Here is a 27,795-nt window from a genome sequence, read left to right on the forward strand (position 1 = left end):
CGGCGATCCACAGCACTAAGTTGATGTATTTCCTCAGTGACCAGCACAGATCAGCTCCAGGCATGACGAAGCGGATATCATCCTCTTTTGGAAGGCCAAACAAAGTAGTTTCGCTTTCACAATGAAACACAGTGTCTCCACGGCATGGCAGCGGCAGCAACAATACTACAGCGAGAATAAAAGTTACGCCTTCTTTCTTTGCGTGAACATTTGGGCAGCGTTATGCAAATCTTCCCACATAGTGATGTAGATATGTGGGGGCGTGTTAGAACAAGCCGTTTTAGGTAGGCGTGGTTAACTCTTAACTTTTATAAAGAATATCTCTTTGGATCTGAGACTTTAGTCTTTGCAACTTTACAGATCTTCTTTATGCACCAAGAGCTTGTAACACTCCAAAGAGAAAAGAAAAATTTAAATCACATCATATGACCCCTTTAAAGTCAGCGGACACAACTTTAAATATCATCTGCAGAATGTTTTGCTTCCCTTTTACCTGACATGATCTGTCATTAACGCTGCAGGAAACAATTGGATAAACCGGCATAACATTAGTTTTATTCTTGTACATGCACTAAAACACAGACAGTTCCGTTAGTTGGTGGAAGAATGTGAACGTACTGCTTATGTTTCAGTGCATGCGAAAGGAATAAAACCATTCGTAACATCTCTGCCCATTGTCTCTGCAAGCTTTAACTCTCAATGCACCGCACAAATGTTAATGTAAAATGCAATTAAATGTTTTGGCGGTTTGACAGTCTTGCAGTAGGCTACGCTGCAGATTTACTGTATATGTGACTTATGAATTAAAATGATTTTAATACATTTTGTTACTTTTCATGTAGCTTTTCATTAACGTCTCTGAATTTATTTGATATTTTAACTTTTTGTATAGGATCATTTTAATAATTCATAATATTTTGACAGCCCAAAGGGCTGCAGTCCACATTTCCAGGTGCAACGTCGTCTGTTGTCCATACGGGACATTAAAGAACAATTAATGGGGGGGAAAGTGTGTTGGTAGAGGTGCATTGGAGTGTTTTGGGAATATACTAAAGTAATAAACCTTCTGATTAAGTTTTCAAATGTATGTTGTTTACATATCTTTACTTTTGTAACTACTTTCTATATGTGACCATGGACCACAAAACCAGTCATAGGGGTCGATTTTTTTTAAATTGAGATTTATACATCATCTGAAAGTTGAATAAATAAGCTTTCATAAATAACCATTAATGTATAGTTTGTTAGGATAGGACAGTATTTGGCCGAGATACAACTATTTGAAAATCTGGAATCTGAGGGCGCAAAAAAATAAATAAATCAAAATATTGAGAAAATCGCCTTTAAAGTTGTCCAAATGAAGTCCTTAGCAATGAATATTACTAATTGAAAATTAAGTTTTGATATATTCACAGTAGGAAATGTACTAAATATCTTCATGGAACATGATCTTTACTTAATATTCTAATGATTTTTGGCATAAAAGAAAAATCGATAATTTTGAGCCATACAATATATTTTTGGCTATTGCAAATATACCCGTGCTACTTAAGACTGTTTTTTTTTTGGTCCAGGGTTACATATGTATGTAAAACTGTCGTTTTTCACCTGTATATCGTCGACCTCAGAAAATGTTATTTTAAAAATGTACGATCATAACTCTGTAGAACCGCGTATAAAGCCTGTGTAAGTAGGCTACAGCAATAGCCTATTATATAATATGGGATGCTGGTTTAAGCTGGTCCTTTTGCTGGTTTATGCATCCCAGCGTCAAAACATATACCTAGCCAGCATATGCTGGTTTTTTCAACAGGGTTATTATCAGCAAAAAGCAACACTGGCATTAAATACTCCTGACTAACAGGAAAACGATCTGCCACGTTATTTTTACAGCTATAGGTAAATATAATAATCAAAGACTGCCTCCAGCTCCCGTTCAGATTGTCAAAAATTAAATAAAATCCTACAATGCAGCCACTAACTACACTACACTGACATTTTCCAGATCATAAACCCCACATTTCAAAGTCCAGGGTAATGTGTAAACCGCAAATTATAAGAAAACCAACTTGACTTGATGATATATTTGTTAATAAAATATTGACGAACAATGTAATTGGTAGGCTAGTCATTGAATATAATTCTGATATTGAACTCACCTTTAATCCACCGGGAAACATAGCTCAATACTCACACTGGTGAAATAGCGATTCTCCAAACCCGCACAAGTTGGTTCAGTATCTCCCAGACACTTTTGAATAGCCCATAGAAGTTTTCATTACTGTTTTGACTCAGTTTGGTTGCCAAACTGAAGGGTGTCTCACACAACAAAAATAACTACAAATATGATAAGATATGACTAATTGTTTGAATTTATAATAATTTATTTCCCAGCACAAACTAGGCGAATGCATGTTTATGACCTACTGTAAAAACACCACCTTGTATATTAGAACACAGTCTTCATTCTAGCATCCTGTCAATCACAACATGGTGAGGCAAACTGAACAAAATGTTCCTAGAGACGAATCACTGTCCATTCAAATCAAAGTAATGCAGGTGTGAAATTCAAATGCCCCTGCCTCACCCTTTCTGTGAGCTCCAGCATTTTTCTCAATAGTTTTCACTTTAGACTCACATTTCTTGTTCTCGACATAATGAATTCCACTGTTGTGTTCCACTGAACGTGAATAAAATAAGATTACATCGTGGCATTGACATTCCAATTGTGACGTCATAATTGTGATTTATGGGGGGGGTTTGAAATGGGCTAAATAAAACTTCTGTCACTCCAAACCCACATGAATCACTTTCATGGGACGATGACTCCAGAACCTCAAAACGCCTTTTGTGTTCCACTCGTCTTATGGGTTTGGAATGACATTGGCATTGTTACCAATAGTACTTAAAGACACAGCTAAGATATGAAGCCCGATACAGTGTGTGAGGCAAGTATTGTTTTCATGACCCTTGAGGTTGCTGAAGTGGTTTTGATTCTGTTGCGATGTGAGAGCAGAAGGAGTCAGGAAGGCACTTGGCGTACTCCACCAGCTCGTAAGACTCACGGATGTCCGAAAGGCCGAGCCAGAATACAATCCAGTGACCATTTACGAAACTGCCATCACAGTGCTTGAAGTACCTGAGGATTTTAAAGCAGAATGAGATGGGCAAAGGCTGAGAATCACAACAGGGCAATGTGAAAGAGAAGACACACCAGGGATTGATGCGGTTCGTAGCACGGGATCTCCAGAAGAGCTTGCCCAAGTCCTGACGAATACACTCCCACAAGATCTGACCGGTTCCTTGGCCTTGTTTATTGCTGCTGACCACAAATTTGTCCAGGTACGGAGTGCCGCTGTTCACAGGCTCTGTGGTGATTATAGCAGCTGCGCTGTACCTGCAACAAAACGCAAGAGCAGATGTAATAAACTCATATTCCGGGAGCAGAATGCTTTAAAATTATGTTTGTGGTTCACCACAAGGGTCAAATACCATTCAAAAACAACACAACTGTGGCATGCAATAGATTGTGTGTTTGGTATGCTGTGTCAAGGGTTGTATTTAATCTTGTATGTCACATGAATAAGCTGCATGTGATTTTACATGAGACAATTATGAAATACAAATGTATAACTTTTTTTCATCCAGATCTAAAAATATTAGTAATTGATTATTTAAAGGGATAGTTCACCCAAAAATGAAAATTCTGTCATTAATTACTCACCCTCATGTCGTTCTAAACCCGTAAGACCTTCGTTCATCATCGGATAACAAATTAAGATATTTTTGATGGAATCTGAGAGCTCTCTGACCCTCCATAGACAGCAATACAACTGAAATGTTCCCACGTCCAGAGATGTAGCAAGGAGATCTGTAAAATAATCCATGTGGCATCAGGAGTTCAACCGTAATTATATGAAGCTACAAGAATACTTTTTGTACGCAAAAGAAAAAGGAAAAAAAATACTTTATTCAACAATTTGTCTCCTCCGCATCACCCTAGCGCTATTTTGGAGAGTATCAGCTGGATGCAAACAGCGTGAGCGTATATTGTTTTGTGTCAGCCGCACCACACGGATACATTGTTTTCGTTCAAATCAAAGCACAAACAACGTAGAAAATGTATCCGTGTGGCGCAGCTAAAACAGAACAATATACGCTGTTTGCGTTCAGTGGATACTCTCCAAAATAGCGCTAGGGTGACGCGGAGACGACGAATTGTTGAATAAACTCTTTTTTTTTCTTTTGCGTACAAAAAGTATTCTCATAGCTTCGTAAAATTGCGGTTGAACCCCTGATGTCACATGGATTATTTTACCGATCTCCTTGCTACGTTTCTGGACCTTGATCGTGTAAGGACCCTTGCTGTCTATGGGAGGGTCAGAGTCAGACAGCTCTCAGAATTCATCAAAAATATCTTAATTTGTGTTCCGAAGATGAACGGAGGTCTCATGGGTTTGGAACGACACGAAGGTGAGTAATTAATGACAGATTTTTCATTTTTGGGTGAACTAACCCTTTAAAATCATTCATTTCATTAGTCGTAGCTAATAACTTGTGATAATGTGATCACAGGCTTTGCTTTAAAAGCAGGAAATACAATTACCAATAATGTAACTATGTTAAAATATGAATTCAATGAATTATGAAAATATACATTTTTCTATTTATTTATACTCATGTCCAATGACTCGACATTCTGGTTACATGGAGCAAGATGTGTCAGGTTGTTTTTCTTTGGCTATACTGGATATTTAAGGCTTGCCATTCAGAAACAATGCCCTTACCCCTGAGACAGGTAAATGGAATGCAGTCTACCCTTGAGAGAAGCTATATAATCCTCTCTCAGGTTCTTCTCAAAAGACTTGTTAATCAGTGCCAAGAGACGGCCAATATCAATGTCATCCAGGCTACTGTATCTGTGAAGAAAGAAGATCCTCACATGAGAGATACTATAATAAAAGAATGATTAAGCAAATCAGAATTTACTCGTCCACATCTCAGTCCAGTCCCACTTGTACCACTGAAAAGGGGACATTTTGAAGATTATTTATTCAGGTCTTTTCCACACAGAATTAAATTTTTACAACTGCGGTCATATTAAGTATTACAATAGCTTTGCACGAAGAACAGACCAGAATTGAAGTTGTTGTTCCCTGCTAAACTTTGCTAGGTTTGACTGGACTGATCTCAGATGACACGGGTGCGAGTAAATAATGACAGATAACTGTATTTATTTATACATGCAGTGAACATCTTAAAATGTTTGTTTAATAGCCAGTGGCCTAATGATACAGTAGGCTACTTCTGACAGAGATACCCCACACCTGTTGTAATGAAAACTGCTTGTTCATTCTTGATTATTTAATGGCCCCTAAAACAAGAAGTGATTATGAAATAAGAAAACCTTGAGTTGTACATTTAAACAAGTGAAATGTTCCATAGGTTCCCTATGGTGGACGGGTGGTAAGTTGCGACTCTTTTCTGAATGGCCAACATCTAAAAAGGAAACACTCTACCTGTGAATGGGATCTCCATTTTTAAAAAGGGTGCCTGAGCCTGAAACACGAATAAAAAAAAGACACATTATGGGGTTAAGAAATACAAATAAGGAAAAACGTTGTTCTTTTTATTGGCCCGATAGGCCTATTCTGTTATCACTAACTCTAAATCGTTATTAGTCCAGCAGCTGTAGTGGGTCGTATGAGTGCTAACAAATGATGTTCCTCGCCGGTCTGCGTGCGATCTCCTTTGACTTTGAGAAGTCGTATTTGTCTTAGCAGGTGTGTGTTTTATCTCCCCTCTCACCCTTGTGGCTGAAGAGCTCAGTGAGAAGCGTGTCCGCCGAGGTGAGGACAGCCGAGCTCTCCGCCGGAAGCAGGTTGAGCAGCTGCGCTATGGCCCTGACGCGTCTGTGCTCCACATCCCTCAGCCATTTCGCAGAACTCAGACCTGGCAGATCTCCCGGCAATGACACCAAACCCAACACCTGAACAAACAAAGCACGAATTTAATAAGTTTATCATATGTTTATTCATTCACATGTTTATGTTAATTCATGTTAACTTAAAAGAAGCCTGCTTGGGAACGCAAGTAGGCCTACTGTACTTTTGTTGGCACCGACTGTTCTTGAAGCTTACGCATATCATACAGAAATGTTATTCACGTATATACTTTGTAGCAACAAATTGCAATACTACCACCTTGTGTTCATCTCACGCTATTGAAGCAACTGTTAATAATCATCCCTTGAACCTATTTCTGAACTCTTATGTTGAACCACATTTTTATTTGGGAAATTAATTTGGAAAGTATTGTTACACGTATTGTAACATGACAATTTAAATATATATATATATATATATATATATCTCTGTTGAGATACATAATTGGTTACTATGACTGAATAGGCTTATCAAATATATAACAATAATCGCAGATGGACTGGATGATGATCAGATCAGATCTGTGCGTGGAGCAATGACTGCAGTCAGACTCCTTGTGTATACAAAAATCTCACATTGCAATTAACGGCAAAAGGAATGTTTTGGAAATGTAAATTGATATTTTTCTACTGACACACTACAGCAAAAGATAGGGGTCATCCGCATACAGCTACACTTACCTGGGCATTGAGATCTCGGCATCAGGGGGCTTCAGTCTAGCTGTGAAGGCCTTGAACGAGAAGGACCGGAGGGCATTTTATGCCATAAAATCACGGTTTGGCCAACTAAAACATAACAATGCCTGCAGGGCTGAACTGGGCGTACACCCCTTAAACATTGAAATACAATTCTGGCAGTCAATCTGACACTGAATCTATTCAATATAAAGCCCTTCTTGCCAATGAAAGCCCCACAGTGTCTTATTCTCTAAATACACTCGTGCTTAAACTAATGAATGAAACTCAAGCTCAGTCTGATTCCAACCACAACCCTAACATTCACAAAGAAATTGACAAAAATCTAAAGGATAATTATAATGAAAAATGAAAAAATTAATTTGACCTCCAAACCAAACTGCAGTGTTATTCGGCCCTAAGTAGAAGCACCAAATTGGCAAATTACTTATCAATTAAACAATTAAAAGAAAGACAAATTCTTTCAAAATATCGACTCGGTGACCCCCGACTTAGATAAAAGGAAGACATAAAAAATCCTTGATACCGAGAGAACAGCGACCATGCAGACACTGTGACCTGAATCAAATAGAGGATGAGAAACACTTTCTTCTTGTCTGTCCCAAGCACACCACTACAAGGGAAATAGTTTTTCTGCAGTTACTCTAAATGACTCAGAGAAACTCCGCTATACACTTTGAGAGGATGACTTGGCAGCCAAACTAGCTGCAAAATATGTATACACCATAAACACCATATGAAATGGTTAATCCACTGTATTAATTTGATTTATTTGACATATTCTTCATTGTATACATTTTTACATTGTGTATGCAGTACATTGTGTTTTTTCTTCTTAGTTGTCTCCTTTATTACTTTGGTGGTATTATATTCTGTATTTGTATATACTTAAAATGCTTTGGCGATACTATAATACAAATGTCATGCAAATAAAGCAACTTGAACTTGAACTTGAGAGAGAGAGAGAGAGAGAAGGTATGTTTTTTAAGTTTTTGAAAGAAGCGTCTTATGCCCACCAAGTCTGCATTTTGGCTATTCAATCAAAAATACAGTAAAAAGTAATGTTGTGAAATATTATTGCAATTTAAAACATCTATTTTAATATATCAGTGCCACATGATCCTCCAGAAATCATTCTAATATGATTTGATTTGCTGCCCAATAAACATTTCTTATTATAATCAATGTTGAAAACAGTTGTGCTGCTTACTATTTTATTGGAAACCCTGAAACCTTTTTTTTTTTTGAATGAATAGAAACTTGAAAAGAACAGTAACTGACCTCAAACTTTAAAATGGTAGTATGTAACAGAGGGCAGACAGTGCAGATAAACTTTACACCCCGGGCCTCAACAAACACACACACACACACACACACACTTGTTTCTGTGAATTGTGAGGACTTTCCATAGACTTCTATTATTTTTATACTGACCAAATTATATTTTCTATCCCCTAAACCTACCCCTTACAGAAAACCTGTTTGCAATGTTATACTTTCAGATAAACATCATTTACTATTTTTAAGAACTTTTTTCCAGGGAACTTTTCATTTTTTGGCCAGTCCCCACAATGTCAAAAATTTCAGGTTTTACTATCCTTGTGGAGACATTTGGTCCCCATAATGTAGCATGTACACACACACACACACACACATGCTGTGTTTCCATGTTTTATGGGGACATTCCATAGGCGTAATGGTTTTATACTGTACAAACTATATTTTCTATCGCCCTACACCAACCCTACACCTAAACCTACCCCTCACTGGAAACTTTCTGCATTTTTAGATGTTCAAAAAATGTCATTCTGTATGATTTATAAGCTTGTAAGCTTATAAGCAAGGCTTGTATCTTTGTGGGGACATTTGGTCCCCATAACGTGATAAATACCAGGTACACTCACACACACACACATTAATAAAATTAAATAGTACAATGCTTTCTGTTAGTCATATTCACATCTTCGCCCTACCTTGTGGTTTTGGTTGCGGATGCCTCCTGAGCTGTTCAGGAATATGACTTTCAGAGGCTGCAGTGACTGCGAGATGGCTGCTGTGACCTGGATCGGACTGAGCACAGAAGAGCGGCCGGCTGCATCGCGGCCCACCGGACAGACCAGAGGAATCACTCTGCAGTCCAGAGTCCACTGCAGAAGAGCCGAGTCCACGACAACTGAGGGACCACTGCTGATATACGCAGACAGACAACACACAGACACAGTGAGAGAGATAGGAGATGCCATTATCAGCCCATTATCACTGGGTTAAAGTGGCTGCTAAACCTGCTCTCATCCTGAGAGTGCTGCAGTTGTAAGAGGGCCTCTGAGCTAAAAAAGGGCATCACATTGGCTGAGTTGTGCTGAAGTGCTTCTGTTAAAGCCTGACAGTGTTTCACCATCGTAGTCCTGGCGAGGGAGGGTTTAGTCTCGGTTTTGGCGCAGTCCTCTTCCTCCATCTCAGGAGGCAATCCCATCACCACCACAAGCTTCATATCCATCCGCTGCAAGAACGAGAGCCCAAAGGCCAGACTCTGAACCATCTCGTGGCTATCAAACACTGAAGTGTCAACCTGCAGACAAAGCAAAAATCAGCTTCAGACTCTACATAAAAAGAATGTAATTTTAATATAAATAAAAGTATAATATGTATTTACGGTAGAAATGCATTTTTGAAGTTGTAAAAAACAAAGATTTTTGAAGTAATGTTTTAAGGAAAATACTATCTATTACTATCTTTAATTCAAAGTGCTATTTTTTCTGCATCAAACTTTTTTTTTTCAGAGTGTAAATACATTTTAATATTTGAAATGTCATGACCCCAAGGAACAGTTTTTTAAATAATTTAGACTACAAAGTCAGAAAGACTCAGAAAGACTGCTATTAAGAGGTCATATCTGCAGTGTAGCCTACCTAATTAGTTAATTTAGTTTGACCAGTGACCCTGAAACAGAAAAAGGCTCAATTGTCTACAGAGTCAACAAACCAAGAACGGATGACAGAAAGGATCTGTACACTCATGCACAATTTGAGCAGCAGCCTGGATGAACAGTCAGCAGAGTCTTCACATAAAATGTTCAAATTCAGCTTCTGATTAATCCTGGTTACAATGTACATATGCCACTTTAAAACAATTAGACTTAATATTGATATATTTATATGAATATAAATTCATTTTAATAAAACTAATATACATTCATAGTATATAAAGTTATAATAACACATGAGATAGTATTATAAACACATTAAAATGTTATTTTATAAGCTATTAAACAAAGTAGGTTTATATATCAGGATGGATATATAAAAAAGTATAACTAACATTAAAATATCTATCTTACATTTTAACATCTTAAATGTATTTAAATGTAAACGTAAATTTATCAAATACACACATATATATATATAAATATGTGTGTGTGTGTGTGTGTGTGTGTGTATGCATATATGTACACACACACACACACACATAGCCTATTTGTATTAAATACCATAAAATAAAATACGTTTTATAAAAAAATATATAAACATAAATGACATTATTAAAAGTAAGGCTATTTAGTCATACATCTAAATTGCATTGGACTCTCAGTCTGAACATGCAATGGCCAAATTTTGAGCAATTTTTCCGGGCAACTTTTTTTTTTAGCACTTTCCTACTGAGAATGGGTAGCAAATTTCTATCTGGATACTTCAGATCAGTCGTGGGCCCTGTGTCTCACCTGGTTGCTCCTTGACAGCAACATTAACCAAAGTTGCCCGGCAACATTGCTCAAAAAGTGTATCATCAGCCTCACTCTGGTCGCAGGACACGCACCTCCAGAACCGCAAACGCTGGAAATGAACCGGCGCGCTGGAAGTGTGTTAACCAGTAGCGAGCCTCCCGTGGATCTCCTCCAATTTCACTGAGAAAAGCCTTCACATCTCTGTAGATCAGCGTGCGGTTGGACCAGGCGTAGTTGGGGAGCTCCTGCTGGCTCCACGCCGAGTTTTTGCCGCCGTGTCCCGCGGCGCTGGGTGCCCTCATGCGCTGGGTCACTGAGGCTAGTCTCCGCTGATGCTGAGCGCTCCTCTGCGGCCTCAGGGCTGGCGGTCTCGTCCAAAACTGACCAGCCATGACCACGGCCCTGCATCCGGACGAACCGCTATTGACTTTGGCCATGAGCAGAGCCGCTGAGAGAGAGAGTGAGGAGCGTCTGGCTGCGGCCTGCGGTGTAGCTACATCCAACCAGGTGTTACGAGATTTTTGATTTCTGAACTTTTCGGTTTCAGTGGGCGGAGCAGACATGAATATTCATCAATTCTAATATGATGATTATTTTATTTTATTTTTGCTTTTTATTGCTTAAACAGTCAATTCAAAAAGAACATTGCCAAGGGATCACACACAAATCCATAGAATATTGACCAATAGTTATAAATTAAGCATATTTATCAAACACAAATGCCATACACATAATAAATTAAAAATGGTTAAAAATAAATAAATAAAAATAAAAACCTCTTAACAGATTGTCAATGACAGAAACATTTCAATGAGATTCAAACAATCATACACAAGGAAAGCATCTCAATTCATGGATTTTCTTTAAATAGGCTACTTCTCTATTATTTCAAGAATCTTAGTTTTTTTTTATTCTTTATAAGATGAAGTGATCAAGATCATTTTAGAAGTGAGTTTAATTCAATTTTAAAAAGGGAATAGGATGCGGAACTATTTGCGAATTTGTTTATGAAAAATTTACCATATGAATTTTTTTTATATATATATATATGTGTGTGTGTTCCAGGGGTTTATTTTTAGTATTATTATAACAAACAAATAATATATTTTAAACTAAAGGAGTGTACAACATTGGCAATATCAAATATATGAGAACCTCAGACCAAAATTGCTTGGATATAAGGCAATTAAAAAAAACAAATGTGCCAATGTCTCCTCTGCTTGTCTGCAAAAAGAACATGAGCTGTCTATGTCCAAATATTTAGAAACATTAGAATTGACAGGATATATTTTATGTACATTTTTAAAATGTGTTAAAATGTGTTTCCTTTGCCTTATTGGAAATATATTTCCCAGGTAAAAGCCAGGTTCTTTTCCAGTATCATCAACCAAGGACCTCCAGTAGAACTTTCCTCTTGAAGAAAATTTCCTTTTAAACTGAAACATTTGGCGCACATGCCTATTATTACATTTCTTATCTAACAGATCTACGCCTTCCAAGAGCAAAGCAGACTGTAGTAACTGCTCCTTGGATTAAATATACAGTGACTTAAGGTGAATTAATCCAGGTGAAATTGCTTTATCCACTTTATTAAACTCTTTTGGAGGAATCGGGAAACTATGGTATGCCATGAATTGCTCATAAAAGAGAATATTTCCTGAGTCATCAAATAAGCAAAGGATACAATTCATATTATTTTGAAACCAGTCTGGGGAAAAATAATGATATAAACAAGTAAATTGTAATTAATTCTCTGGGACAGTCTGATACTGGCATATTATGTAAATCTTCTAAGATCAGGATAGTTTTTCAGTTTCATGAGGTTCTTTTGTGTTAGGTATCAGATGCTTAAGTCAATCCCTAACCATTCAAACCCTCTACTGCAAAAACACACCTGGTTTGATTTTTATTGATGTCAACATGTTATTTTATGGACCATAATGCTAACTGTAAATGATTTGATTATCTGTATTGGCTATTTGTTCTAAGCAGCAAATATTGACAAGTGTTCAACAACATAAGATTGTCTTTGGTTGGCAGCTGTCCAGTTTGTTGGTTCACAACCTATTACATTATTTGCTCAGACATTAGAGTGTATCTATTCATATAGGCTATGTCAGACAGAAAGGAGCAAAATGAGTCTTATTTAGGCCATGTGAATTCAACTTGAAAGCTGGTATTTCCCTGAAGAAAGAGATATGCCAGTCCCTGGTTTGGTAAGCTGATGCTGTCAGTGAGAGCTCCATATGGCACCAAACACTCACCGACCTGGATTTCTTCACTTTCTCGGTCCACAAAATTCTCCACACAAATCTGCTTAATCTCCAGAGGTTTAAAGCCCAGCCTGTGCCACAGCAAAGCAACTGCAGATACAAGTCTTATTCTGTCCATATTTTGTTTTAATAGAGATCAATGTAATGACCTGGAGGAGTTCCCCAAACAAATCTATCATTAAATTATGATTTGAAAGTTCAATCAGGGTGCTAGAGCAGGAACCATGCGCATTAATTGATGTGTAATCCTTTGACAGCAGCTGCAGAGATTTGCGCTTTGAGGCTTTACGGCCAACCAGGAAATTAATTTAACAGGCACATTTTTAATTTGAGCACATAAGGACACAAGATAGAGTTTTGCTGGCAGAAAGGGTAGGAAATACGTTGTTTTTATTGTACTAAGGAACATAATTATTGACATGCATTCATTTTCTTTTGAAACTATATAAAAACATCAAGATCACAACTGAAGGGAAAAGCATTTGTTATTGTTATGTAAAAAAAAATGTTAGAAGACAAAAAACTGATCACAGGAAAGGGAAACTATTAAAATAAAATAATATAAAAAATAATACAATCATAAAAATGAAATAAAATAAAATAATTATCGTGCATTATTTTATGCAAATGTTTTTTAACTGTTTTTGAAAGAAGTCTCTTCTGCTCACCAAAGCTGCATTTATCTGATCAAAAATACAGTAAAAACAATAATACAGTAAAATATATTTACAATTTAAAACAGCTGTTTTCCACTCGAATATATTTTTAAATGTAATCTGTTCCTGTGATGCTAAGCTGAATTTTCAGCATCATTACTCCAGTCTTCAGTGTCACATGATCCTTCAGAAATCAATCTAATATGCCGATTTGATGCTTAAGAAACATGTATTATCATCAATGTTGAAAACAACTGTGCATTAATTTTTTTCATGATTCTTTGATGAAAAGAAAGTTCAACAACAGCATGCCTTTACTGTCATTTTGATCAATTTAATACATCCTTGCTGAATAAAAGTATTAGTAAAAGTACTAAATAAAAAAAAGTTCTAAAACTTTTTGAACAATAGTGTAAGAGTTGAAAGTTGAGCTTTTAACACGAGTTTGCAAGTGGCAAAGAGATGAAGCTACTGCACAGTATTATAATCTATAACACAACTAATTGGTTATCTAGCACAGATTCTAATCTGAACACATCCTAGATTACAAAACTTTCTATCAGATCTAAGTTACCAAATTTTTGTTCAATGTTTGCGAATTGCATCTTAAGAGTCTCAATTTCCATCACCACATCGACTCAATTCATTGTATCAAGTCCAGCTTGCTTGAATTTGTGTACCTGCTCTTTGTTGGGAAAAAGAGTCAAAGCAGGACATTTTATCTGTGTTTTCATAGTCCAAAAGAGAAAAGAAGTGTCCTAACCTCATGCAAAATCGCCTTACTGCTCTTGCGGTTCCTCCTCATTCTGTTCCCAGTATTTTAGTTTCTTGCGTTTTCTCTCCGCCATGACCAAGGCACCAAACACGGTCACAATCACAGTAGGGGTGATGACTAACACAGTAACGGTCTCAGCCACACACAACTGGCTGTCCACCCAAGCCAAAGAAGCTCCGGCGATCTGCCAAGGCTCCCGACAAGTTACGTTGCGATAGTCATCCACGTGCAGGTGCCGCACGCTGAGCAGCTTGCTGAAGACACGGTGCAGGTCGCAGTCACAGTTCCAGGGGTTCCCAGCCAACTGCAGGTGCGTAGCAGCCGTGTGCAAGCTCAGGAACGTCTTGAAGTTCAGGTGCTCCAGATGATTCCCCTCCAAACCCAACCGAGACAGACTGCGCAACGGTGCTAGTGCAATGACCTCGATCCTAGAGATGTTGTTGTTGCCCAGGAGCAGGACTTCCAGGGCAGGCAGCATGGTGAGGGATCCGTCTCGCACAACACCCAGGAGGTTCCCTTGGAGGTAAAGGTGGCGCAGGCGGGACAGGCCACGGAACTCACCTGGCTCAAGAGATCGGATGCGATTGTGGCTGAGGTCCAGCTTCTCAAGGTTCTCCAGATGCTCAAGACCTAGAGGTTTCAACAGCACCAGTGCATTGTGGTCCAGACGCAGCTCACGCAGGGCAGACAGGCTCTCTGAGAAGTTAGGAGGGATCTGAGTGAGGTTATTACGGCTCATGTCTAGCTTCTCCAGGAAGGAGAGAGAGAAGAAAGCCTGTGTGGGAAAAGACATTTGGGTAATCCATATATCTTCAACTCATAACTCAGTGCAACTCCCAATTGACAAAACTAAGCTATGTGGATTGAATCAATCAGGGGTGTCCAGTCCTGTTCCTGGAGATATAACGTTCTGCAGAGTTCAGTGCCAACAACCTTGTCTGTTATCAAGCGTTTCTAAAGATCTTAAAGGAATAGTTCACCCAAAAATTAACTACTATTTACTAATTAGTACACAAAAAATTACTCATCCTCAGGTCATCAAAAATTTAGATGGGTTTGCTTCTTCATCAGAAGAGATTTAGACAAATTTAGCATTACATCGCTTGTTTACCAGTGGATCCTCTGCAGTGAATGGGTGCCGTCAAAATTAGAGTCCAAACAGCTGATAAAAACATCACAAAAATCCACACGACCCTAATCCATCATCCAAAATAAGATATGTGGATTGAAGAAATCAGATGTGTCCAATTCTGTTGAGATCGAACTTCCTGTAGAGTCCCTGCATTGCCAACTCTCTCTTAAAGTAATAGTTCACTCTAAAATGAACTACTTTACTAAAACATTTATTTAAAATTTACCAAAAATTACTCACCCTCAGGCCTTCAACGATGTAGATGAGTTTGTTTCTTCATTGGAACAGATTTGGATAAATTGAGCTTTACATCAGTTGCTCAGCAATGGATCCTCTGCAGTGAATGGGTGCTGTAAAAATTAGAGTCCAAACAGCTGATAAGAACATCACAATAATCCACACGACCCTAATCCATCATCCAAAAATAGTCCATAAAGAGTTTTCACTTGTAAACAGTGCTTGATCTGTGCATTTTTCTCTCCTAATTAAAAAAAGATAAACATTTTTCCTATTCGGCACCCATTCACTGCAGAGGATCCACTGGTGAACAACTGATGTAATGCTAAATTTCTCCAAATCTGTTCAGGTGAAGAAAAAACTAATTTTTTCAGCAAATATTCACATTTTTAGGTGAACTATCCCTTTAAATTGCTGGTTCAGGCGCATTTAGTTAGGATACTTTGATTAGGTAACTTTGCAAGGAAGGTAGATCTCCAAGACACGTGATTGTGCACCCCTGGAACAGCCTAAGTGATCTTACCTGTGTTTGAAGAGCCTGGATGCTGCAGTCTGAGAGCACTAGAATACGCAAAGACCAAAGGCCAGCAAAAGCCCGGCTCCGGATCTCCTTGAGCTTGTTTCCTCCCAGGTCTAGGAGCCAGGTGCCATGGGGAAGTCCATGTGGGACATCCTCAAAACCTCTGGCGCGGCAGTCCACCAGGTCTGAGTGTTCATAGCACCGGCAGAGGTGACTACACAGTCTTGAGCTCCTCGACGGAGACAGAAAGAGTAAAAACAACACGATGGACAGCATCAACATGATGTGGCGACAGCTTCAAGAGAGCTAACAGGAGCTCTGCAGAGCGCCAAATTGTTGTCCGGGACTCTGCATGCGGCGATTAACCGATCCTCAGCTTTCTACGGGAGAGGAACCAGATCCCTGTGATAAACGCATACAGTTTCTATTAAATGTTTCTGTGTCGACACGGCAAAACAGAATAGCAGAATATTCGCAGTGCAGCTGAAATGTCTGTCGGAAGCGTTTAATCGCCTTAAAACCATGCGACTCAATTTCTTTCTTTTTTTCATTCTCACACACGCAATAACACAGATACAAGAAAGTAGAGGAGAACTTACTGTCTTTGCCAAGGGGAAATTAAAACTGTAGGCTACTACTAGTAGTACATTGAATGCATACATTAAAATTTATTACAATGAATTGTTTTCCATTTGCTTCGATAAAATGTCATAGACTAGGTGTTGACTAGGAAATACCATTTTACTTATATACAGTGGTGGCCAAAAGTCTTAGAAAACTAGTATTTTCACCAGCTAAAAAAATGGTTTTAAGTCAGCTATTTTTTATCTTTTGTAGTGTCAGTAACTAAGAAATATAGTAGCTTTGCAGGTAGGACAGACTGATGATGATCAGATCAGATCTCTGTGTGCAAACACAAATCTCACTGGATTATTACAATTAATGGCTAAATGAATGTTTAGGAATGTAAACTGATATTTCCTACTGACACACCACAGCAAAAGATCGACATAACGGACTAACAGCCAGTGCTCCACACAGAGATCTGATCTGATCAGATCATCATCAGTCTGTCCTACACTCTTAAAAATAAAGGTGCTTCACGATGCCATAGAAGAACCTTTTTGTCTAAATGGTTCCATAAAGAACCTTTAACATCTGAAGAACCTTTCTGTTTCACAAAAGGTTCTTTGTGGCGAAAGAAGGTTCTTCAGATTATAAAAAGGTAAGAAAGAGATGGTTCTTTAAAGAAACTTTGACTGAATGGTTCTTTGTGGAACCAAAAATGGTTCTTCTATGGCATCGCTTGAAGAACCTTTTGAAGCACCTTTATTTTTAAGAGTGTACCTGCAAAGCTACTATATTTCTTAGTTACTGACACTACAAAAGATAAAAATAGCTGACTTAAAACCATTTTTTTAGCTGGTGAAAATATTAGTGTTCTAATCATTTTGGCCACCACTGTATGCGTATTATGTGACCCTGGAGCACAAAACCAGTCATAAGTAGCTCAGGTATATTTGCAGCAATAGCCAACAATACATTGTATGGGTTCAAAATGATCGATTTTTCTTTTATGCCAAGTAAAGATCATGTTCCATGAAGATATTTTGTAAATTTCCTACTGTAAATATATCAAAACCTAATTTTTGATTAGTAATATGCATTGCTAAGGACTTCATTTGGACAACTTTAAAGGCGATTTTCTCCGTATTTAGATTTTTTTTGCACCTCACCTCATTCCAGATTTTCAAATAGTTGTATCTCGACCAAATATTGTCATATCCTAACAAACCATACATCAATGGAGAGCTTATTTATTCAGCTTTTAGGTGATGTATAAATCTAAATTTAAAAAAAACTGACCCTATGACTGGTTTTGTGGTACACACAGTATATATAACTACAGATCTCCTCATAAGCAAATATTCTAAAATATAAATGATAAACACTCGTACAAGTGAGATTTTTCTTTTTTTTATTTCTTCATTACCATTTAAAAATAAAAAATAAAATACTGCGAAAGAAACCTATAGGCGAACAGCAACCCCGTTAACACACAGCGCTATAAACTGGTATGCAACGCGGATATGCCCGTCACAGCTTGGCGCCACTGCTAGAGCCTCCATCAGGCTACAAGGTTCACGAGGCTGGGACCGGGAGGACTTCGGCTTTGAGCCAGTGCTGGCTGTCCCCCCTGTCCCAGTCTCTTAACATGGCAAGATATCGCTTTACCATTTCCTTTTCCCAAAAAGGTGATTACAAATATTCCCGTTCAGAAAAGAGATCAGTCCTGTCGCGAGAGATGAGCACGATAGGAGTCGTCTAACGCCGACACATACCGAAGCTGCAATAACGAAGAAACTCTCATCGGTCACTGCATGTACCCTTCCAGTTTGGATGTGCTCGGAAATAATAACAATAATACAAACATTGCATCATAGAAAATGGTCCCACTATGGAAGAGGTATTCAAAATGGCAAGGACCAAATATGGAAGAAAATTACAACATAATATATTACACGTAAACTGAAAGGATGCTTACAGTACTTGAGTGTTACTCCTTCGTCTGTCACTTAAAAAGTGACATTTAAAAGTAAAACAAGGGAGTTTTATATTAAAAAATGTTTGGGAAAATGAGATGTTGCGATTTTCTCCGTATTTAGATTTTTTTTGCACCTCACCTCATTCCAGATTTTCAAATAGTTGTATCTCGACCAAATATTGTCATATCCTAACAAACCATACATCAATGGAGAGCTTATTTATTCAGCTTTTAGGTGATGTATAAATCTCAATTTTAAAAAAACTGACCCTATGACTGGTTTTGTGGTACACACAGTATATATAGCTACAGATCTCCTCATAAGCAAATATTCTAAAATATAAATGATAAACACTCGTACAAGTGAGATTTTTCTTTTTTTTATTTCTTCATTACCATTTAAAAATTAAAAATAAAATACTGCGAAAGAAACCTATAGGCGAACAGCAACCCCGTTAACACACAGCGCTATAAACTGGTATGCAACGCGGATATGCCCGTCACAGCTTGGCGCCACTGCTAGAGCCTCCATCAGGCTACAAGGTTCACGAGGCTGGGACCGGGAGGACTTCGGCTTTGAGCCAGTGCTGGCTGTCCCCCCTGTCCCAGTCTCTTAACATGGCAAGATATCGCTTTACCATTTCCTTTTCCCAAAAAGGTGATTACAAATATTCCCATTCAGAAAAGAGATCAGTCCTGTCGCGAGAGATGAGCACGATAGGAGTCGTCTAACGCCGACACATACCGAAGCTGCAATAACGAAGAAACTCTCATCGGTCACTGCATGTACCCTTCCAGTTTGGATGTGCTCGGAAATAATAACAATAATACAAACATTGCATCATAGAAAATGGTCCCACTATGGAAGAGGTATTCAAAATGGCAAGGACCAAATATGGAAGAAAATTACAACATAATATATTACACGTAAACTGAAAGGATGCTTACAGTACTTGAGTGTTACTCCTTCGTCTGTCACTTAAAAAGTGACATTTAAAAGTAAAACAAGGGAGTTTTATATTAAAAAATGTTTGGGAAAATGAGATGTTGGGTAGATGCTAAGTGCAGTTCAATTTCCCCTTACTCCACCTTCAGCTCTCAGTCAATCTAAAACTAAAAATAAACCCTAAGGAACTCAAACTGTATTTATCTAGTCTGAAAGGCTTTATAACTTAGGAAAATAGTTTTTGTTCTACCCTCACACACTTAGTGCCACATTTTATAGTGGTAGAAAGGAAGATTATGGATTAGAAGAGAAAATGTGATTTCTTTGTTGGCTATCCAAGCAAGATGAAATGAACAAGTGGGTTATTTGATGACAGGAGCGTAAAAACAAGGAGATCTAACAGGGTGGGATTGGGGGGTGAGTGATGATATTCTAAGACAGCACTCTACTTTTGTCAGTGGAAGCAGTTTTTCTCTTCAGATGTGTAGGACTGTCATCCCTGCTCAAAACGCTGAGTATCAGCTATCTCAACCTTTGTCTGGCGATTTGTTAAAAAAAACAAAAAAAAAACATCAGAAAATATTATTAATTTAAAACACACAACACTTCCTTTGTCAGCATAATGTTCCCTCTCTGAGCCTGGGCTCATGATGATAAAGCAGAGTCTTTCTGTGTTTGTTGAGCTTGCTGTGAATGCTGCACTGATTTTTGGCTCTCCATATCTCGAAAATGTTTCTCCACCTGTGGACAGAGAGCACAAAGGTTAGCACAGCAAAACAACAAAGACATTATATCAATTCATATTAGTAAATGTTCATAGTAAATAGCAATTACTAATTACTAATCATATTAGTAAATGTTCATCAATAGTAAATGTTCTGGCCATCTGTCATTTGCGTGGAACTGGAATTAAAGCTTGCAAGTTGAGCGTCTATATTACAAAATCCTGAGGCAAATAACACCGGTACATTTTTTATTTTCAAATGAAAAGCTAATTTCTCCAACATTAAGGACTCCAATAACAGTAGTTTATTGGAGTAAATTTTAAGGCAGTAGTCTTTAAATGTAAATAATATCCACGCTTGTCCAAGCAAACAGAATAACCATTTTAGTTACATTGAAAAGGAAATAAGTATGTAATAAAAAGCTACTAACTGGACAAAATGAATATTTTGTGCATATGAATAAATATTTCTGAAATGATATTTTAGAGAAAAGCAATACATTTTACGTGCAGACATCTGATAAAAGTTGGCAAGAGTTAAAATGAACATCAAAGATAACCAAGTACTACACTAGTATCTAGATATTATAGACTTAAATTCATGGGCTGAAGCTCACTAAAGATGATTTTTACAAGCATTTTTTATTTTAATTTTTGTACACTAATGTTCAAAAGTTTGGGCCAGGTAAGATTTTTTTTTTTTATTGTTGAAAGAAGTCTCTCACATTCTCAAAGGCTGGATTTATTTGATCAAAATACAAATACAGTACAACTAATATTGTGAAGTATTATTAAATTGGAAAAAAAATTATAAATGTCTTTTATAATTTAATTTATTCCTGTACTGGCAGAAATCATTATAATATGCTGATTGGTGCTCAAGTAAAATTTCTTATTTTATCACAGTTTAGAACAGCTGCTTAAAAAAAAATAATATAGAAATAATAATAAAAAAATTTAATCAGCTGTTTTATTTATAAAAATAAAACGGCTGCTTAATATAAAATACATTATGAATGCATTTTATTCCTGTACTGGCAAAAATCATTCAAATATGCTGATTTGGTGCTCAAGTAACATTTCTTATTTTACCACAGTTTAAAACAACTGCTTAATATTTAGTGATACATTTTTTCCACAAGGATTCTTTGATGGAATAGAATAAAGCAATAAGCCCCAAGAAGCTGCTTCCGCTTCGCGTCGTGCATAAATTCACTGTAAACCATGGCTTCCCGGGGCTTATTGCTTTTATAAAGCGGTTATACCATATATGTAGCAAGGTTTCACAAAGTAAAACAAAGCAAATAAAATGATATTAATAAAAACATTATTCTTCCACCAAACTTTGTAGTTCCTCAGAAACGGTTGTGGTTGCGACAAAGTGGTTGCAGAGCAACAACAGACGTAAGCAAAGGTGTAGGTTTGTAGAGTAATTTACAACAGCTTTGAACGCAGCTCAACCAATCAGAATCAAGGACTGGAACTATCCGTTTTATAATCAGTTGCATGAAGCCTTGCTGAATAAAAAAGAAAAAAAAAAAAAAAGGAAAAAAATTCTTACTGACCTCACTAGTGTAGAACAGAGTTGAGACGACTTACGATTTTCCGCACGTGGCTCAAAGCGCTGCCATCTTTGCCTTTACAGTTGTCCACTTGGTATGGCGGACTGATGACCACATCATCCATCACTATGATGTTTTTCTCCTGCCATCTGCAGTCTTTGATGCTGCGGGTGAAGACGAGGAGGAAGAAGGTGAACTTTTCATTCTGTTTGATATAATCACGTTAAGCATTTCATCCACAATTTTACTTCCATACAAAATTACTTCCTGATAATGCAGTAATGCATTATGAAGTCAGAGTTGTTTGATTTCAAAGGAAGAAAAGCAATAAATAGAGAGTCGGACTCGTAACCCAAAGGTTGAAGGTTCGAGTCTCGTACCGGTAGGGATTGTAGGTGGGGGGGAGTGAATGTACAGCGCTCTCTACCACCTTCAATACCATGACTGAGGTGCCCTTGAGCAAGGCACCGAACCCCCAACTGCTCCCCGGGCGCCGCAGCATCAATGGCTGCCCACTGCTCCGGGTGTGTGTTCACAGTCTTTGATGCTGCGGGTGAAGACGAGGAGGAAGAAGGTGAACTTTTCATTCTGTTTGATATAATCACGTTAAGCATTTCATCCACAATTTTACTTCCATACAAAATTACTTCCTGATAATGCAGTAATGCATTATGAAGACAGAGTTGTTTGATTTCAAAGGAAGAAAAGCAATAAATAGAGAGTCGGACTCGTAACCCAAAGGTTGAAGGTTCGAGTCTCGTACCGGCAGGGATTGTAGGTGGGGGGGAGTGAATGTACAGCGCTCTCTACCACCTTCAATACCATGACTGAGGTGCCCTTGAGCAAGGCACCGAACCCCCAACTGCTCCCCGGGCGCCGCAGCATCAATGGCTGCCCACTGCTCCGGGTGTGTGTTCACAGTGTGTGTGTGCACTTTGGATGGGTAAATGCAGAGCATTAATTCTGAGTATGGGTCACTATACTTGGCCGCATGTCACGTCACACAATAGTACTTATTATAGAGCTCTAACCCAAAGATAAGCATTTCAACAGCCCCATCACTTACGTTTTATGAATGGTCTGGAACAGCTGTTGGCCCTCTACAGATACACCAGCACTAACTGCATAAGCTTGCGACAACTTGTCTTCCTTTTCCGCCCGTGCTCGATTTACAAGCTGCACAGGGATGAAGAAATAGAAAGTCAAGATATTACCAATATACAAACACACACATGGAATAGGTCATCATTTGAGCTTACCTTGTTAAAATTGAGAGATGCTAAAGAGGGAGGAGTTTCAGTGCGGTCACTGATGACGTCCACATCCGACACATAGGCCAGGTTAACAAGCACCACATCGCTGAGATTGGGTTTACCGCTGGACGGGGCACATTCTGATGACACGAGTCAAGGAAGTTGTCTGGCAAATATGTATTTATTAAAGCAATGCATGAGAGATGGAAGCCACCTAGATAGGTATTATCATGGGATCAGCTGCAAGACATACTTTGTGTATTTCTCCGCTCTAGTTTCATGTTTAGCATCTCGTGTCAACAAACAGGATAAAATGACATCAGTGTCTGTCAGTAAGGAGATGAGTGTCATGGTGAAAGCTGCTTACTAGCATGACCGAGTGCAATCAGATACAAGCCGTGTTCACTAAAGCGTTCATGCGGACTTTAAAGGGGTCATGAACTGCCTTTGTTTTCGTACTGTTCTCTGAGGTCCACTTATAATGTTATCAAGATTTTTACATTAAGAAACGTCATCATTTAGAAGTAATAAGCTATTTTCGGTCCTGTTTTTAACCCTGTTTGAATAGGCGTGGAGGATTGTAGTCTCGGAAGTAAACTGCTGTGATTGGCTAATAGTTATGTTTGACAGTCTACTTTCTTCTCAGATGGATGCTGCAGTGATTATAGGTTAAAAATGCATAAATACTTCATACATATCAAACGATCCGTTTAAAGCAATTACTCACACTTGTGTTGCAACATTACTATCGGATCCAATATAGTCAGCACAGCATTGTCTTTTAGTTTCAATCTTTCTGAAAGTCACATGTCAAATTGTGCCTCGCTTGTAAACGAATCTGCGGTAAAATGAAGTGAACAAAGGGCCAAGTTCTTACTGATGTGGATCTTCACTAAAAATAAAGTTCATCCACTCTTTCCTAATGCTGGGATCAGAAGGAAGGCAATGCAAAGACTATTTTTTCTCCACAACTTGGCACTGCACAGCATCTTGTTGTGTTCTTAGCATCTTTATCGCTTGGTTTCTGCGTTCACCTCTAGTTATTTACAGTACAATACATGTGCGCATCGGTGGGCGGGGCTAAACAGGCAGCGATGTAGAAGCAGGCGTTGATCTTCTTCTGCAGAGGCGGGGTTTATCCACACTATTACGCCATAGAGCCAGACATTCCACAAGCTGTCCTTTTGGCAGACTGCCTTCAAGAAAAAGATCTGTCACTACTTCCGTTTCATCATGACTTTAACATTATAAGAGATGATTTCATTAGGTTTTCAACGGCTTTGGGAATCCTGACAATAATATCAATGCCATGGAATGAGAGTTGTTTAATCAGCAAAACCTAAATTCACCAGATTTATTTGTATAATGCAATAAACATGTATTGTGTTTAATTGAATTAACCTGTGACCAATGACCATTTAAACTACCAAAATGAGCTTCCTTTGGTGATCGTTAAGGATCACGATGAGTAAACTAATGCACAAGCCGTCCCGAGATAATCATCTGAAGAGGTCTGACAACAAAATCAGTTATATAGACATAAGTTTCAGAAATCTCCTTAAGGGCTTCTCGGCCAAAGTATTCTGACATATATAGTGACAGTTATGTGAATGTTTAACAGGAATTACAGCACATCAGCAGGTTAGCAAGCAAACCACAGGGAACTCAATGTGACCGACGACTGCAATTAACAAAATAGGGCATGATGCATGGGAGAAATAAAACGGTCTATGTAAAAACGCACTGAAATGCCTCATTTAGAACAGTTATTGCACATCAGCATGCGCATTTTGTGTCAGGCAGAGACTGAGCTGTTAGCCTTCAGGCTAGCTGACGCCCCTTAAGCACGCATGCGCACATCTCTGTACGACAGAGCAGCAACGCTGTACTTGACAGACTGTCCACTCCCATTCACTTCCATTATGGCTTGGTAACTGCAGTTGAAAAGATATAAAACAAATGCAAATAAACACGCTAAAGCCCTTCGTTTAGGTCAGAAGCACGCAGGTTTTCTAAGTTGGATTTGCATGACTTGTCTTTTTTGTCTCCAGTCTCGTGAGATTACTGCTGCTGACCGAGCCAAACGAATGCGTGAATCGCTCTCTTTGAACAAATCTTTTAAGCGAACGAATCATTCTAGGTCACCTCTATGCACGACTCGTTTTTCTTTCTCTGAAATCTCAGGAGTCTTAGCAAAATATGTAAAATTATAAACATTCTCCATTTCTTTATACCACATGTCATTTGAGATTTAAGGGGGCAAAACAATTATGATTCTATTAAGCATGACAGATGACCATATGCTATTAAAATGACAAAGGACGTAAAAAAAATATATATACATATACATATACAAATAATTTTAGGCTATTTTGTCGCACTTTCATCACAGATTGATATCCACCACTTTACAAAAATCGAGAAGTTAAAAAAAAAGTCAATTTTTCAAAAGTTGATTTACGCTGATGGCCAGCCAATTGATTCAAAAGATTCGACTCACTGGATGAATCAAAATCTCTACAACTAAAAGAATGTAAATTTGACATCACCACGGCTTTGCATCCATTTAATGCTCCACAAGCTCTACACAAGTGTGCAAAATCTACCAATAACTAGACAATATATTTATATTCAGTACACAAATTCTCATATATATGCACGTGCATATTACAAATCCCTAATACTTCCAGGTGTTCTAGGTGAACGCGAGGACCGAGTAGTACAATCATTACTATCATCTGAAACACTACAATACTTAAACCAACTCCGCTAAATTCCATGTTGTGCGAGTTTGTTATAGAGAGGATGTATGAACTACAGAGCGCACGATTAAAACGCCGTAACCAATCGGAGGTTCAAATGCGCAACACCTGACTCAGCACGCGCTACACCCGGAAGCGAAGGGCGAGTGGACGGTCTTCGGTCTTCGCCGTGCTGCAAATGCCTTTGGCTTTAGCCCAGACCAGGCCTCTTTTGCAGTTGTGGATCCCGACGACTCAATGACAAGCTGAGACGACAAAAGGATACTCAAAGTCAGCATCTTGGAAGGGTAGTCAAAAGCGACGACCTCTCCTTGCAGGCGCTGCCCCAGGCAGGTAATGCAGGAGACATGGCTCCCGACGCTGAAATACTCCCCTGGACCAGGAGCCGCCATCTTCTCCGCCAGGAAACGGGTGCCGTCGCCTCACGTAAACACGCGCAGCCGCGTCAGGACGGGAGGGAGCGCGAGGAGGCGTTCCGCGCGATGAATGAAGTGACGCTGCGAACCAAGCCACGCCCACTTTACTATGCCGTAGTAGATCAGCGATATCTTACTACAGTGCACCACACGCCCTCATCCATCCACTTCTGACTTGCTCATCTTCCTGGTTCATGCACAAGGATGCTTGAAAACATACTATGGGGAGCCTGTTTTTACCTTCACAGACATAAATCAGGCCTTTTAAAAAAGTTTTTGTTGCTCCAGACACCCAAATATGACGGTCACACTTGTAAAGGACCTCCTTAAAGGCAGCTAGCCTGTGTATTATATAAGTACTTTAAAAAATCCAAACAAAAATTATATTTTATTGCATCAAACTCTTTTTTTCCTACCCACCATAAAAGTAGGCTACTTTTAGATGTATAGGTAGAAACATAAAATGTTGACTGTAGAGTAGCATGGCTCTCATTCCTTCTGAAGAACCCGTAATAATGTCAAGTGCTGTACTTTTTTTTTTTTACGTATTGTTTTCACTGTGATTTCATACGGACAATTTAAAACCCCCCTGACCTAAATGATGAAAGAAAATAAATAATTAGAAGAATAAATAACAAATACAATAAAATAAATCATCACATAATTTATGGGGTAAACTTGCCCCTCACACTCAATATGTAAATTTTTGATGTCTATTGCACACACACGAAAAAAAATGATATATATATATATATATATATATCTATATATACACACACACAGAGGACACTTTATGAAGTACACCTGGCTAGTACCGGGTTGGACCCCATTTTGCCTTAATTCTCCGTGGCATAGATTGAACAAGGTGTTGGAAACATTCCTCAGAGATTTTGGTCCATATTGACATGATAGCATCACGCAGTTGCTGCAGATTTGTCGGCTGCACATCCATGATGCGAATCTCCCGTTCCACCACATCCCAAATGTGCACTATTGGATTGAGATCTGGTGACTGTGGAGGCCATTTGAGTAAAGTGAACTCATTGTCATGTTCAAGAAACCAGTCTGAGATGATTTGAGCTTGGTGACATGGTGCATTATCCTGCTGGAAGTAGCCATCAGAAGATGGGTACACTGTAGTTATAAAGGGATGGACATGGTCAGCAACAATACTCAGGTAGGCTGTGGCATTTATACAATGCTGAATTGGTACTAAGGGGCCCAAAGTGTGCCAAGAAAATATCCCCCACACCATTACACCCCCACCACCAGCCTGAACCGTTGAGACAAGGCAGGATGGATCCTTGCTTTCATGTTCTTTACGCCAAATTCTGACCCTACCATCTGAATGTCGCAGCAGAAATCGAGACTCATCAGACTAGGCAACGTTTATTCCAATCTTCTATTGTCCAATTTTGGGGAGCCTGTGCGAATTGTAGCCTCTGTTTCCTGTTCTTAGCTGACAGGAGCGGCGGAGCGGCACGTCTTCTGCTGCTGTAGCCCATCTGCTTCAGGGTTCAACGTGTTGTGCGTTCAGAGATGGTATTCTGCATTTCTGCATACCAACGAGTGGTTATTTGAGTTACTGTTGCCTTTCTATCATCTCTAACCAGTCTGCCCATTCTCCTCTGAC

General features: G+C 38.6%; 3 protein-coding genes across 3 annotated transcripts; all 3 read right to left on the reverse strand.

Moving 5' to 3' along the window:
* Positions 1-2,396: 2,396 nt before the first annotated feature.
* nags (N-acetylglutamate synthase) lies at positions 2,397-10,853 on the reverse strand. Its single transcript, XM_016271953.1, has 8 exons — positions 10,454-10,853; positions 8,923-9,209; positions 8,614-8,827; positions 5,809-5,989; positions 5,520-5,559; positions 4,788-4,919; positions 3,215-3,397; positions 2,397-3,139 (listed from the first exon to the last, which is right to left on the reverse strand). The coding sequence occupies exons 1-8, from the start codon at positions 10,796-10,798 to the stop codon at positions 2,962-2,964; spliced, it is 1,560 nt and encodes a 519-aa protein (XP_016127439.1). The 5' UTR covers positions 10,799-10,853; the 3' UTR covers positions 2,397-2,961.
* Positions 10,854-13,881: 3,028 nt separating this feature from the next.
* LOC107585097 (slit homolog 3 protein-like) lies at positions 13,882-16,733 on the reverse strand. Its single transcript, XM_016271954.1, has 2 exons — positions 15,958-16,733; positions 13,882-14,840 (listed from the first exon to the last, which is right to left on the reverse strand). Exons 1-2 carry the CDS (start codon positions 16,234-16,236, stop codon positions 14,070-14,072), a joined length of 1,050 nt encoding a protein of 349 aa, XP_016127440.1. The 5' UTR covers positions 16,237-16,733; the 3' UTR covers positions 13,882-14,069.
* Positions 16,734-18,866: 2,133 nt separating this feature from the next.
* Positions 18,867-26,326, reverse strand: lsm12a (LSM12 homolog a). Its single transcript, XM_016271893.1, has 5 exons — positions 26,012-26,326; positions 22,991-23,124; positions 22,798-22,907; positions 21,769-21,895; positions 18,867-20,186 (listed from the first exon to the last, which is right to left on the reverse strand). Exons 1-5 carry the CDS (start codon positions 26,136-26,138, stop codon positions 20,091-20,093), a joined length of 594 nt encoding a protein of 197 aa, XP_016127379.1. The 5' UTR covers positions 26,139-26,326; the 3' UTR covers positions 18,867-20,090.
* Between the last annotated feature and the right edge of the window lie 1,469 nt (positions 26,327-27,795).

This window comes from Sinocyclocheilus grahami, unplaced genomic scaffold (assembly GCF_001515645.1).
Source record: "Sinocyclocheilus grahami isolate Dianchi unplaced genomic scaffold, SAMN03320097.WGS_v1.1 scaffold66.1, whole genome shotgun sequence".
In the NCBI taxonomy this organism is placed as follows: Eukaryota; Metazoa; Chordata; class Actinopteri; order Cypriniformes; family Cyprinidae; genus Sinocyclocheilus; species Sinocyclocheilus grahami.

What these genes read in the sequence shown, in the direction of transcription:
- nags (XM_016271953.1), bottom strand. Translation starts at nt 10,798, where the DNA reads ATGGCCAAAGTCAATAGCGGTTCGTCCGGATGCAGGGCCGTGGTCATG. An exon ending in TGAGCTCTTCAGCCACAAGG is followed by an intron (nt 5,560 to 5,808) that starts GTGAGAGGGGAG and finishes TTCGTGTTTCAG; the next exon opens with GCTCAGGCACCCTTTTTAAA. An exon ending in TCCATTTACCTGTCTCAGGG is followed by an intron (nt 3,398 to 4,787) that starts GTAAGGGCATTG and finishes GTTTTGTTGCAG; the next exon opens with GTACAGCGCAGCTGCTATAA.
- LOC107585097 (XM_016271954.1), bottom strand. Translation starts at nt 16,236, where the DNA reads ATGTTGATGCTGTCCATCGTGTTGTTTTTACTCTTTCTGTCTCCGTCG. An exon ending in TCCAGGCTCTTCAAACACAG is followed by an intron (nt 14,841 to 15,957) that starts GTAAGATCACTT and finishes TTTCCCACACAG; the next exon opens with GCTTTCTTCTCTCTCTCCTT.
- lsm12a (XM_016271893.1), bottom strand. Translation starts at nt 26,138, where the DNA reads ATGGCGGCTCCTGGTCCAGGGGAGTATTTCAGCGTCGGGAGCCATGTC. An exon ending in TTCCAAGATGCTGACTTTGA is followed by an intron (nt 23,125 to 26,011) that starts GTATCCTTTTGT and finishes TCGTGTCATCAG; the next exon opens with AATGTGCCCCGTCCAGCGGT. An exon ending in TGAGCCACGTGCGGAAAATC is followed by an intron (nt 20,187 to 21,768) that starts GTAAGTCGTCTC and finishes CTCTGTCCACAG; the next exon opens with GTGGAGAAACATTTTCGAGA.